The 13,117-nt window shown below is 34.7% G+C and overlaps 5 protein-coding genes and 1 long non-coding RNA gene across 9 annotated transcripts; 2 read left to right on the top strand and 4 right to left on the bottom strand.

Moving 5' to 3' along the window:
- Positions 1–2,224: 2,224 nt before the first annotated feature.
- On the bottom strand, positions 2,225–3,490 carry AT5G50360 (von willebrand factor A domain protein). The gene has a single exon (NM_124417.3). The coding sequence runs from the start codon at positions 3,442–3,444 to the stop codon at positions 2,569–2,571; it is 876 nt and encodes a 291-aa protein (NP_199847.1). The 5' UTR covers positions 3,445–3,490; the 3' UTR covers positions 2,225–2,568.
- A 26-nt stretch (positions 3,491–3,516) lies between these two features.
- AT5G50361 (uncharacterized protein) lies at positions 3,517–3,714 on the bottom strand (the record flags this gene model as incomplete). The annotated part of the gene is made up of 1 exon (NM_001125936.1): positions 3,517–3,714. One exon carries the CDS (start codon positions 3,712–3,714, stop codon positions 3,517–3,519), a length of 198 nt encoding a protein of 65 aa, NP_001119408.1.
- Positions 3,715–5,261: 1,547 nt separating this feature from the next.
- Positions 5,262–5,912, top strand: AT5G50365 (uncharacterized protein; the record flags this gene model as incomplete). Its single annotated transcript, NM_001344889.1, has 2 exons — positions 5,262–5,698; positions 5,907–5,912. The coding sequence occupies exons 1-2, from the start codon at positions 5,297–5,299 to the stop codon at positions 5,910–5,912; spliced, it is 408 nt and encodes a 135-aa protein (NP_001332699.1). The 5' UTR covers positions 5,262–5,296.
- On the bottom strand, positions 5,315–5,677 carry AT5G07615. The gene has a single exon (NR_143017.1). It is a non-coding gene; the product is annotated as an other RNA (long non-coding RNA).
- A 338-nt stretch (positions 5,913–6,250) lies between the features above and the next one.
- Positions 6,251–7,946, bottom strand: AT5G50370 (Adenylate kinase family protein). Of its 2 annotated transcripts, NM_124418.4 has the most exons (5): positions 7,647–7,946; positions 7,137–7,402; positions 6,882–7,049; positions 6,695–6,784; positions 6,251–6,619 (listed from the first exon to the last, which is right to left on the bottom strand). In NM_124418.4, the coding sequence occupies exons 1-5, from the start codon at positions 7,765–7,767 to the stop codon at positions 6,518–6,520; spliced, it is 747 nt and encodes a 248-aa protein (NP_199848.1). In that variant the 5' UTR covers positions 7,768–7,946; the 3' UTR covers positions 6,251–6,517. The 2 variants fall into 2 exon arrangements, with proteins under 2 accessions (NP_199848.1, NP_001331971.1); NM_001344890.1 differs by having other exon boundaries at positions 6,251–6,784.
- An 831-nt stretch (positions 7,947–8,777) lies between these two features.
- On the top strand, positions 8,778–11,482 carry CPI1 (cyclopropyl isomerase). Of its 3 annotated transcripts, NM_001203575.1 has the most exons (9): positions 8,803–8,998; positions 9,084–9,214; positions 9,465–9,548; positions 9,700–9,741; positions 9,892–10,002; positions 10,091–10,282; positions 10,486–10,583; positions 10,890–10,962; positions 11,101–11,385. In NM_001203575.1, exons 1-9 carry the CDS (start codon positions 8,992–8,994, stop codon positions 11,215–11,217), a joined length of 855 nt encoding a protein of 284 aa, NP_001190504.1. In that variant the 5' UTR covers positions 8,803–8,991; the 3' UTR covers positions 11,218–11,385. The 3 variants fall into 3 exon arrangements, with proteins under 3 accessions (NP_568727.1, NP_001331972.1, NP_001190504.1); NM_124419.5 differs by having other exon boundaries at positions 8,778–8,998; positions 10,890–11,482; NM_001344891.1 differs by having other exon boundaries at positions 8,778–8,998; positions 9,084–9,548; positions 10,890–11,482.
- The last annotated feature ends 1,635 nt before the right edge of the window (positions 11,483–13,117 follow it).

Genomic DNA, 13,117 nt, shown 5'->3' on the forward strand with positions numbered 1-13,117 from the left:
GAAGATGAATTTCTTGTATGAATCTGAATTGGTCCAACTTCATTTTTCTCCTCTATATTGTATTTATATATTATGTCTTGTTGAGAACACGTTGACGTACGAAAAGACCAAGATTCCCCAATAAAACATTTTCATTAGGATGCTGACATATAGTGTTATGTTATGGAAGATTTTTAATTTGTTCATTTTGCGCTCAATTTTCTTTCTTTTTTTATGTAAACTAATAAATTTTTCTTTTTAAGAAAATTCTTTTTGATAAATTTCTCAAGCAAATTTTGTTTTCTCGTATTTCCATGAGTCGTAATTCAGTCCATGAAAGAGATTTGATGCATATTGATTCATGTTGTTAATTAGCGAAATACAATTGTCATTGTTTCACTTCTATACATGTATGCCTTCACTTGTAGACCCATTTTTCTTATTTTGGCTACTAACCAAAATGTATTTGGGAACAGTTTTGTTTGTGTTGTTCTTCATAAAGTAGGGTACTGTTCTCTTTTAAAATGATGACAAGAACCAAAAACAATATATACGACTATAAGTGTATATTTTTCTATTGAAGAATTCTTTGGGATCTCTCATCTATGTCATGAATGATCAAGTTGCAGTTAATCACCGTTCACATGTATTTATTCAAGTCTTATATGTTGTAAGAATTTGGGTTCACATGCATGTGTTCATCCAAGCTTACATCTTATAATGAGAAGAGTAAGATAACTTTATATGGGATGTTACTTGGTGTAAAACCGAACTTATTCAATATTTCTTCGATTTTTTATTGAATAACAAAAGCTATTGCGGTTTAAATCAAGCTCACTTGAACATAGAACCTGGACATGGTGCTCCACAAGAATTAAAATTGAAGTTGACCGATTCAAAATAGAAGACTTGATCTCATTTTTTAAAAGTATAATATAGAATTGAACACCGTAACGTGAGTTCACTAATTCTCTATTTATAGTTGAATTTACGTTTTGAAATTCTTACATTTAAATCAATGAAGAAAATGTATAACGTCGTGGTTTGCTTACTAACTTTGAGCTCTCTCTTGCTTTCTGGATTATCAAACACAGCATTGGCTCGAGTACAGTATGAATCTCCAAACCTACGTAAGATTTTATCATTATTATCATTCCGAGCATTTTTCCATAACGATATTGATTTGTTTGCAGTTGAGATTTTCTAGAATACAATATAGAAAAGCTAAAACCGAATATTACAATAGTTTCGATTCCAGTGCATGTATGGGTAAACCATGAATGGTGGCGGTTAGACTGCTTCTTGTTATTAACATATTTGCATTTTTTGTTTGTTTGTCAAAATAATCTTCTAAATATAAATACGTATAAAATAAAATTTTACACTGGAAAGTAAAATAACAATTAATTTGAAGAATATGCTATAACACATAAGTTAGTTGAAGTTTGAAAAATTGATTGGGTAGTTGCTAATGTTTTCTTTTTGGAACAAAATTACAGGAGAAAAGGTTTGGGAACGATCGGTGTTCAAAGAGGTCAAGATAAAAGTATACCCTAGTTGTACACCTCCTGGAGGAGGCAGTGGACGACCATGTCCTCCTCCTAGATCCTAGAGAAATTCTATCATAGAATATTTGATCCAAAAGAAAGAATGATTCATCATATATATGTAATAATCTTTTCAACATTTAATAAACTTATTCCTAACTAAAAATATAATAGGAAAGTGGTTGGAAACGAAGAAATATAAATGGTTTTCTGTATCTATCATTGACGGCTCTAACGTCAAAACTATAATATGTGAAAATATAAGATGATATATATGATATATCAAACGCTCAACTTACTTAATTAGAAATTAGTCAAATTCCTTACGTAAGAGCTTTGGTGAAAATGTATCCAATTGGCCATGTGTAGAGAGACATGAAGTATTTTACCTACGGCCTACGGCTACGAGAATCTCATAACGATGGAAATAACAGTTGATTTAGTCTAGTGCAGTTTTAAACGTAGTCTCTTTTATGTCATCAAGTGTTTCCAAATGTAAAGTGCATATCGATTTTCCTAGGAGAATAGGAGTGGAATTTCAACGTATGATGTTGAAAATATTATCCGATCTTAGTTTCAAGACTTTTAATGAAACTTTACGTTATTATACATGTACTAAGTACTAAGGAGTCTACTTCACCTCATGTGTTTTAACAAATATCTCCAAATTAATTTGAAGGTTAAGCTTTTTCTAAGAGTAAGCAAAAAATTTAATGCATTCCATTGTGTGATTAAACATAAGATCCTCACCTAAGTACTAATTCCATAATCCTACAAAGCACAATACTAGAAAAAAGAAAGATACCGACTAACCAAGAGTTTTTATACAAACCCCAAAAAAGAAGAAGAATAAAACACCAAACACTACAAATTAAAACAGAACATTGAAATCAAAATGTTAAAACTTAAAAGCTACAAAATTGCGAAATATGTATGTACACTCATAAAGTTGGAAGTCCAAATATCTATCTAACTTGCATGTCGTTATTAAATATCCTCATCTCATCAATCTAACATCATCTCTAATCCAACGGCCCAATCCTCACCGTCCAAGGCAAAGTGCAGCATCAACATCAAGCCGCCACGCAAAGCCACCGTCACTCATCCTCCAAACATCACAGAACGAAGTAATCGAACTCACCTCCTTATCACGACACGTGTACTGCAATCTCATTCTACACGTAAAAGTCCGGTACGTTACCAAAGGCTTCTCCTTCATCACAAGCCACACACTCATCTTACTACACTGCTCATGATCTTTCCCAACCACCAACTCTCTGTAAGAACCGTTCGTCCAAATGACTCTCCCTAAACCGTCCGATATAAAACCAGGACACGTGTCTCTCTCAAGATTCATCTTCCTCTCCTCGTCCGTACACCCTAACTCATACTCTCCCTCCATCAATCTCTCCGTTACACACTCCACCGTCAACAACGACGACACAACCGTTTCCGTCATTAACTCTGTCTGATAACGTCTGTTATAACTAGCTCCGTCATTAAAACTCAGCCACAACGCCGCCGCACCTAACTCCGGCGCCGCCTTAGCCTTCAACGGCGAGTCTTTCTTCTCAGGAGTCTCTGGAAGAAGAGGCAACGTCACGATCTCTCTACCACCACCAGATCCGTTCTTCGTCTCATCGTTTCTCTGTCGTTTGCTGTTACCGTTACTATTAACGGATCCGGTACTGCTACTATTATTCTCCTTTGAATATTTTCTCTTACCTCTCCGTGATCTCGACGAAACGTTAGTTATCACCGATCCATTCTTCTCCGTCGGTGAAGCAGGAGATCCACCAGAATCAGGTCTCGGTGCAATCGGACGGTACCGGAGCATAATCCGATCAACCTTCGACATATCATTTCCACCACCACTACCACCGTACCTCGCAATACAACAACCTCCCCGGAAATTCATGTTTTGTCTAACAAACAAGTTTGTTTTGTTGGAGAAGAAGTGTTTGGTGTGTATATAAAGAAAAGAAAACTCTTACGTCGACACGTTTGGAGAAAACCTTGCCACGTGCGAGACCAAACGATGAACAGCGCAACGACGTGATTGGACGAAGGTTAGAGACGTGGCGTTTTGTTTGAATCCGACATTGAGACTCGAAGTACGAGGGAAGTGGTGACCAATAGGAGAGCGAGGAGTGGCTATTAGGTGCGGTGCGATTAAAGGTAGACACATAAGGCTGCGACTTTGGAGTTACGTGTAACAGAACGCGAGGGTTTTGGTTTTGAGATGAGAGGACACATGCCGTGATCTTGTTTGCTGTTTTCTACGTTCAAAAGTTTTGAGATTCTTTTTTTTAAGTTTGGTTTCTATTATTAGCATGTAGGATGGGGAGATTGTGACACGTGGGGAGTAACGCTGTGACACGAATCTCCTTTGGATGTGGGGTTGCATTTATTTCCAGAAGAAGATACTTTTTGCATGCATATAATTGGTGGAAAGTATAATATTAATAGTATAATACACACTTTATAAATATCTACTACGACTACGAAATCTTCCGGATTTCACTAAATTACAAAACAATAAACCGCATGAAATTTAGTATTAGTATCTAACTATTCGTTTGACAAAAAAAAGTACAGATATGATCAATTAAGTAGATATTAGTTGAAGATAAGAAAAAAATATAATCATGTAAAATGTCATGTGTCGTTTAATAGACATGTTATCTAATTAATTTTCAATCACTATTATTTCAGTACGATTCAATAGTTGTCCACATAACCTATTTATAATCCAACTCAATGTAATTCTAGAAGAAGATACTTTTAGCATGTATATAATTGGTGGAAAATATAAGTAGTATAAAATATGCATATCTACTATTTTTTCAATGTTCCGGATTTCGGTGAGTTATAACAAGACTGTAACCTCATAAAAGTTTATAGACCATGAATATAGAACACAGTGCAGAATGGAAATGTTATAACCGGCCGAAGTTAAATTTTCCATTATAATTATTTATTTTGTGTAATTATTGATTAAAATAAGAAAATGAGTAACTACTATTATGACGGTCCAAATTCTAACAGAGAAATTATGAATGCCATGTCAGATAAATGCACAAAATATGTTGTGGTTAAACAATTGCAATGTGGTCATAATTTTTATTTTTTATTCAATTTTTTTACAAAAAATTTGTTAAAAAATAAGAACATTTTACTGCTTATAAGAATGTTTTGATAATTATTTAACCAACCATTTTTCTTGTAAATACTTTATATTTTATTAAGATTCACTTTTATGGTTTGTAAAATATTTTTATAGTTTTGAAATAATAAACTTGTAAATTCATAAAATTATAGTTTAACTTTAGTTTTCTGATTCTTAAATATTGAACAATAACTAATAATATTACCAATTCATAGTTCCAGTGCCAACTCTTTAAGATAAATTAAATTGCATATATATATTGCATTATGGACTGAATGTGTGTATATGTAACTATGAAGTATATGAACATGACGATGCCAACTCTTTAAGATAATTTAAATTTGATTGTTCATTGGAATCCAAATTCTTGAAATTTGACAACTTTAATCTTAAATTCATCAAAATAAGATAATTAAACCCGTATTTTTTAAAACTACAAGAAATAATTAAAAAAGAAAGAAAGAAATGTTGATGCATATTTTATTGAACACTAGCACACTAATAAAACGCTCCTGTTTTTATTGTAGCTAGAACTTTGGTTGGATTATGATTTACACTAGATTTGCTTTAAAAAAAAAAGAAATTCAAGACATATTTTTTTATGGATTTAAAGTTTTTTTTTTTGCTAGTTCTCATTGGAGGAATTGGAACATTCTTAGGTAACATTCCTAAAACCAGACGTTGTGATGGTCACCATAAATTCATATTTGCGTTGTGTGCAACCGGTGGTTCTTTGGTACTAGGTCCTGAGGGTGGAACAAACCATCTCCTAACTAGTGGTTCTTTGGTACTAGGACCTGAAGGTGGAACGAACCATCTTGTACCCGGTGATTCTTTGGTACTAGGTCCTGAAGGGGGAACGAGCCATCTTGTGACGCGTATTGGATCAACTGATTTTTTAAGCAAACTTTCGGACTGTCGAAAATCTTCAGATTCATGTAAGAGGCTCTTCTTGTTGGCTTCAAGAACACCAACAAAGAGGAGAACAAACAATGCTATCACAGTAAAAAAATTTGATTTCGTCATTACAAGATACTTTTACAAATTGTTAGAACTATTGACTATGTTTAAGTTTTATAACATTGTCATAAATCTTATCTTATCATCTTAGAACTAAAGAATAAGATTTAATATTTTCTAATATGGAATGTGTTCTAAGTATGGTACACTGAAGATATTTTCCCGAAAATATTCTTTTTAATATATAGTAGATTTGACTGAAAAAATATAGGCAAAAACTATTATTTAAATAAATAATAAGAATACAATTCAACATTTTATACCCCAAACATTTTCAAAATTTATCTTACCATCCAAGTTCATTGAAGCTCAAATTGTAATGATGATATCTTTATTCAAATATATGAATTACTTGTATTTTATTCCTTTTTTTGTTATCCAAAATAAATCTATAAATCTGAAAAACTTGAATTTCACTAACTATGGTTTCATATCGCTTATCTCATTGTGATGATGAGATGATCTATATACAATTCCGTTGGAATCTGTTGGATTCCTGCTCTACCAATTCTTACAGTTGATCACCAATTCTTTATAAGCTACCATTTTGTTTTCAATGTTATGCGATTCTAATGTTTTCAATCTTCCACTATTTTACTACGATTTTGTTTTTCCTTTATTCACCTGACATTTCCAGTCGCAAACAATAAGCCTTAGTGAAACACACTGCACAAAACTGCAGCAAATGTTGCTCTCAAGACAAAAGACATTCCGGGGGAAACAAATAAAAAAACTCAGGAGAGTTATTTAAGATAAGCAAAAAAAGATACATCTTAAACTGATGCCATTTCGTTTTTCAGTTTCATGTAGACACAACCTTCTTCACCACTTTTGTAACCTCTTCCGGGGCCTTCTCTGCCGGTATGTTCACCAGATTCTCCTTCTTCGCATAATAGTCAATTACCTGCAACAACAACAACAAGAACAAATGTCAAATTCTCTGATAGTCCTCAAGTTCATGTACTATAAGGAAACATACCGGTTGCGTCTGCTTGTGGAATGCATCTAGCCTTGATCTAAGAACATCCGCATTGTCATCTTTACGTTGAATCAATGGCTCTCCAGTCAGCTAACAAACAACGAAGTTGATACAGAGATCAAATCACAAGAGAGAACTCGATTTACTAAGTCAAAATGATGAATCAGAATTTGATGGTTTTTCTTACATCATCGACTCCTGGAACTTTAGGAGGTGCGAATTTAGTATGATAGCTTCTTCCACTTGAAGGGTGAATCCACCTTCCAGTAATTCTTTCTTCGAGAACCGAATCATCGATCGCAAAATTAAGCACCTTATCTATCTGAGCTCCCCTTCTATTAAGCATCTCATCAAGCTACAAGATTTATAAACAAAAAAAGTCAGAACATTTACAAGAGCGAGCAGATACACAAACAACTAACCACAGAAAAGAACCAGAAACCTTCTCTGCTTGAGTCACAGTCCGCGGGAACCCATCAAGAATGAAACCTTTCTGACATTTGGGTCTGTTCATTGCTTCATCCATGATACCAACAACCAAGTCATCAGAAACAAGCTCTCCCTTATCCATTGCTTCCTTTGCCTTCACACCAAGAGGAGTCTTAGCAGCAACAGCAGCTCTAAGCATGTCACCAGTAGACAAATGACACAAACAAAACTCATCCTTTATGACCGGAGACTGTGTACCTTTCCCTGAACCAGGTGGACCTGCAAATTCCAAATCATACATGAACCAAAACTCAATTCTTCCTTTCTATTGAACCAAAAAACACAAATTCACAATCCCTTCGCTATGATCATCAGATAAAGCATTAACGATAACAGCAAAATGCAATTTTTACACACTAAAACAGATAAAAATCGGAACTTTCGCTACACAATTTTCACAGAGATCAAACCTAAAGTACCGATTGAGTGAAAGATTCAGAGGTAACGAAAGAGATGATTGTACCGATGAAAACGAGACGTTTGTCAGGTTTAGAGGCACATTTCATACGGCGAAGAAGCTCAGACATGAGATCAACAGTCTGAATATCTTCCATATCAACAGAAGCCGCACTGCTCGTTGCCATGTTCGTCGTCGTCGTCTCTTACAAGAGAATTAGATTTGGTCCGGTGGAGTTGTGTTCTCTTTTTGAAGTGCGTGTATTGGATTCGATGCTTCCAATGTTTTCTTTCACCGTTTTACGATTTTACCCTTAACTGTGCCAACAACTACAAAGGCCTGCCCTTCGAACAACAACAACCTGCCTGGGGTTGGTGACACACCCAACTCTGAAAACGAGTCTTTCTTCTTACACATCTAATATCGCACATTTTTCATAATTACATAAAATCAAATATCATATAATACTTCCAACAAACCATTATGTTTTAGGTCAAGTGAACCAAAAAAAGCGGACTAGAAAACATAGAATAAGTAGAGTCTAACACATTTTTTCGGTTTTAAGGCACGATGGACCGGTCATTTGTCCAATTAACACTAGTGTTAAGAAACTTAATTTGATATTAAGTACTGAGGTTGAAGATTTTGCTAGTTTATGGTAGACTTATGAATATCAGTATACCACTAGACCACATTCACTTTTCGTCAATAAGACAATTAAACTCTTGAAAACCCACATTTTTCTTTTTTTTTTTTGAAAGCCAAACTCCATCAATGTTTGGTTATTAAAGATATGAATGAATACTACATCATTAGTTTCTTTCTTGATAATTTTTGTATATTTATTTATTAATAAGTTTTTGTATTTTTCTAAATTCTTAACATTAATAAAAGAGTTTTCCAAAAAATGCAAAATAATACTATAAAATTCAAAATAGTACATAATATAAGCTTTTTTTTTTCCAACTTTACATATATTGTAAACGTTTTTACGATCACATACATCTGCTTTTTGAAAATTCTAAAAATATAAATAAACTCTTTACCTCAAAAGTTTCAATTTGCTATATACATTTTTTTAAAATCAAATTTAACAATAAAAAATAAAATTAGATTACATATTATTTTAGAATTAAATTAACATAGGCCCACTTCTTATGTTGGGAAAAGGGAACAACAAATATAACAATTTAGCAACAAAGAAGTAGAAAAAAGAGGTGATGTCATAATAAACGGTAAAATAATAGGAACGATGAGCGAGCGGATCTAGCTTTCGTCAAAATCATCATCACTGAGTACATCTGCCACGTCAGCTTGATTGGGATCTATTTGGTCGCCCGTACACAAAATCTCGGCTCACTCACTCACACTACTCAAGTCAACGTTTCTAAGATTCTCCGGCGGAGCGATTATGTCAGGTAAAACTATCGCCGATCTCTTCTTCTTCTTCTGATTCGAATCTCTCGTCCCCATTCCCTGATTTTTTTGATTTACATTTGATAGGATCTTCTTCACCGAGCTTGTGGCTGGCACCGAATCCGAGCAAGAGATGGGGAGAGCTCTTCTTCCTCTTCTACACTCCTTTTTGGCTCACTCTCTGTTTAGGCATCGTTGTTCCTTACAAGCTTTACGAGGTCTATGCGATCATCAAATGAGCATTGTTTTTAAGTGTCTGATGTATTTAGGAGACGATGAGACAGAGTTGAAGTAGCTATTCACTTTTTTTTATCTGCTAAATTAGATCAACAAAGTTTATGAAATGATGTCTCATTGTTTACCATGTCAGTGTTTTAGAGATCTGAAAATTTTACTGTTGTATGAAGTTGTCTTTTAAGTGGTATTGAAGAAGTACTAATAAGTGTTAGTTACTTTGCAAACTAGCAGACATTCACGGAGTTGGAGTATCTGCTTCTAGCTTTGGTTTCAGCTGTTCCTGCTTTCGTTATACCCATGTTACTCGTTGGAAAGGTTACTTTTTGACAACTTTTGCTTTCACTGTGAGCTAACGTGTTCGTGGTGCTATACTTGTTTGTCTACTAGCTACTTGCTTCCAATTGAATGCAAATCTCTATTGTTTTCCTTACCATATGGACTCAGAATATATGCATTATTCTTTCAGGCCGACAGAAGTTTATGTTGGAAGGACCGCTATTGGGTTAAGGCAAGCTTTTTTTCTATGTGCATGACATTTTGGCTTGCCAGTTCTAGTTTCAAACTATTTTTAGAACTTGTTTTAACTTCCTTGAGTACTGGTGAGAGTTCTCAAGATCTCATCCATAGTTGTACTGATTGGAACATGTTTTTACCACAGGCAAATCTCTGGATAATTGTTTTCAGCTATGTCGGAAACTACTTTTGGACTCACTATTTCTTTAAAGTTCTTGGAGCGTCCTATACTTTTCCATCATGGAAAATGAATAATGTAAGCACAGCATTATCTCGGCAGATTTGTTCTATTGAGTAGTTTTCTTGTTTCCATGAGCTTATGGCAGGGGTTTTGTGTTGAACAGGTGCCTCACACAACATTCTTCCTAACACATGTTTGCTTCCTCTTTTACCACGTTGCATCGAACATTACTCTTCGGAGGCTACGCCATTCCACTGCTGATTTACCAGATTCTCTGAAATGGTGTTTTGAGGCTGCATGGATACTTGCGCTTTCTTATTTCATTGCATACTTGGAGACTATTGCTATCGCAAATGTACGTTGTGATGTCTACATTTCTTTGATAATTTCCTATAAAAAGAGCTCTCTACTTGGTGTTTTATCATATATCACAAATTCCTCTTATAGTCTGCTTAAAGACTACGTTTATCTACTTAATCATTCTAGAATCTTGTTTAGAAACTAGTCACTTGACAATAACCGCTCATATGTTCTGTTTTTGTTTTCAAACTTGTGCAGTTTCCTTACTATGAGTTTGTGGACCGAAGTGCCATGTACAGAGTTGGATGTCTTTTCTATGCCATTTACTTCATTGTGAGCTTCCCAATGTTCTTCAGGTAAAGAAAGCATAGTTTTCTATCATCTCATAGAAGCAGTGAATCTTTTCACCTTCATGACTGTTGCATATCAAAACTGAGACAAGTGATAGTTGTTAGATACACCGGATTAATTGATTGAATTTTCTTGAGAGTCTTAAAATATAGGAATTAAAGACTTAAATGGAGAACCAGGTCTTTCTCAAGTGTCTTGAGGAGTTCTTTGAACAGTCTCTGTGATATGCTTCCGTCTCACCTTCTTATTGCTATTTGATTACCTCGAGTTGTTGTCTATCTGTTTTCATATGTTTTATTCATTGTTTGCAGGATGGATGAGAAATCAACTGATGAATGGGATTTATCTCGAGTGGCTGTTGATGCTTTGGGTGCTGCTATGTTGGTAACAATCATTCTTGATCTATGGCGTCTCTTCTTGGGACCTATAGTTCCCTTACCGGAGGGACAAAACTGCCTTCAGTCTGGATTACCATGGTTCTCCAATTGAAGATTGAAAGATCGGTTACTTCCACCAATTCAGGGAATTGACATGGGACTGAGAGAGAAACCTGCAAAGGAATTTCCATTAACACTTTACGGAATTGGGAAGCAGTTAATGCAGGGCATGTTTCTAAGGCTTTTCTTCTCCAACTGCTGATTTGTTTGTTAGTTGTTTTTGGTTTTCAGTTTCTCTTGATGAACTTTCCCAATGTAACCTTTCAAGTTATCCTTTATAGAACAGAATGGAACTTCGTTTTTTGTTGTGGACTCGATATATTGGTTCGTCCTCTTAAGTTCATTAAAACAAGAAAGACCATAACACCATTGAAAGAACCAAAACTTGATATTAAATGGTAAAGTCTCATCACATGAAGTAGCTAAGGGCTTACTTTACTTCTGCAACCTCCCCCGTAGCATTTGTTCCATTGTTGTAGTCACTAACTTATATGGGACGACTGTTGCAGTGCATAACTGCAACCACAATCAGAACACTAATCTCTGGTCCAAGATCAACATTACCTGGTCCTGTGACCATCCATGATTCCTTGAACAAGTACACGTTCTCAGTTCTTTGTCCGTAGACCGGTTAGTAGTGGGAGATAGAACAAGACTGCTCTCCGTTTTTGTAATCTTTGCATCTGAGAATATTAAGGAGATACGACTACTAACCGTAAGAGTTTACTTGTTCATATATGTCATAGTTTTAATGTGGTTTGTAATGAGTCTTTGGAGTGTAAGAGTTTAAAAATGATTTAATATAAGATCTAAGTCTCATTCACATAAGATAACCCTGTTTCAAGATACAACAACAATTCTATTATAGGAGCATCCTTCAACTTTTAAATATAAAAAACATAAAACACTGAATCAGAATCATACTGATACTAACTCAGGTTTATTGTAGTTTCTTGAATAAAATCTGGAAAGAATAACAAAACATTACTGCCACAAGATCAGAAAATGAAACAACCCAAAAATATTTCAAGAGTGTTAAGTTGCCATTATTGTATCATCAAAATAGTACTGCCACTAATGCTTTATACCATCAATTAATGCATGACTGACCTCGTTTCTTCTAACCCAAGTATATGCTATTCACAGAACAAGAAAAATACTTCCCTGAATCCAGACTAAATCACACTAACTCATATATCAACACGAAGGAGAAGAGTATGGACCAAGAAAATTGAGAAATCCAAACTCCGATTAAGCCATTAAGGCAAAAAACCATCCATGCAAAGAGACATATAAATTCATAGGGAGAGAGACAAAAACACGTAGCAATAAAAAAGCAAATGAGTACAAAACAAAACAAAACAAAATAGAAGATTGTGCAATGTAACGCAAGGACTCATGAAGATCATCATACCTTTGCTTTGAGAATCAGGATGGACAACTTCAGACTTGTGTAACCCCTTCTTTTTCGTCAAGATTAATTACTTCTTTTCGAATTCAACGTGAATGTAAAAATCTCTAGAGATCAAATTTTAAAACATCAAGCAGTCTAAACATTAAACAACATCAGCTTAACACAGTTTAAACGCATTAACCACTTTATAAAATGTTGAAACTATTTTTGTAACCCACAATATTATAAAACGCATGTTTCTTGTTTTCTAAAGAAAATCTAAATTTTGAATTGATCAATTTTTTGTCCAAATCTTCTATGATTTCCTTAGGGAGAGCCACAACCTGATTCCAAGCCCAAGAAGAAGGATGCTCCACGTTTTAAAGTTAATCTTGGAAGCGAGCGACAATGCTTGGGATGGAATGTTAAAGGTAGCAGATGCATACTCTGTTATCATAGTCTATGTCAAAGTATGTGGATATGAATAGTTTCCATGGTCGTACTTGTCCAAGAAACTTGGATTTGTATTTTGTAGCTACTCGAACACAAAACTTGAAACCAAGAACATTTTTTTTGGTGCCAATAAAATAACACACTGGTCTAAGTGACATGTATGTTTTTATGAGATTTGCTCTCCAATGTGGCTCAACCTGTGTTTTCTTTGGGTATATACATACTGGATTTTTGGCCGAAGTCTTGGAAACAGATT

This window comes from Arabidopsis thaliana, chromosome 5 (assembly GCF_000001735.4).
Source record: "Arabidopsis thaliana chromosome 5, partial sequence".
NCBI classification, from domain to species: Eukaryota; Viridiplantae; Streptophyta; class Magnoliopsida; order Brassicales; family Brassicaceae; genus Arabidopsis; species Arabidopsis thaliana.

Excerpts from the sequence above, each read along its gene's own strand:
- AT5G50370 (NM_124418.4), bottom strand. The coding sequence starts at position 7,767 with ATGGCAACGAGCAGTGCGGCTTCTGTTGATATGGAAGATATTCAGACT. Across the intron at positions 7,050-7,136 it reads CTGTGACTCAAGCAGAGAAG|CTTGATGAGATGCTTAATAG; the intron begins GTTTCTGGTTCT and ends TAAATCTTGTAG. Across the intron at positions 6,785-6,881 it reads AAGTTCCAGGAGTCGATGAT|CTGACTGGAGAGCCATTGAT; the intron begins GTAAGAAAAACC and ends GTTGTTTGTTAG.
- CPI1 (NM_001203575.1), top strand. Across the intron at positions 9,549-9,699 it reads CCATGTTACTCGTTGGAAAG|GCCGACAGAAGTTTATGTTG; the intron begins GTTACTTTTTGA and ends TTATTCTTTCAG. Across the intron at positions 10,584-10,889 it reads AGCTTCCCAATGTTCTTCAG|GATGGATGAGAAATCAACTG; the intron begins GTAAAGAAAGCA and ends CATTGTTTGCAG.
- AT5G50360 (NM_124417.3), bottom strand. The coding sequence starts at position 3,444 with ATGAATTTCCGGGGAGGTTGTTGTATTGCGAGGTACGGTGGTAGTGGT.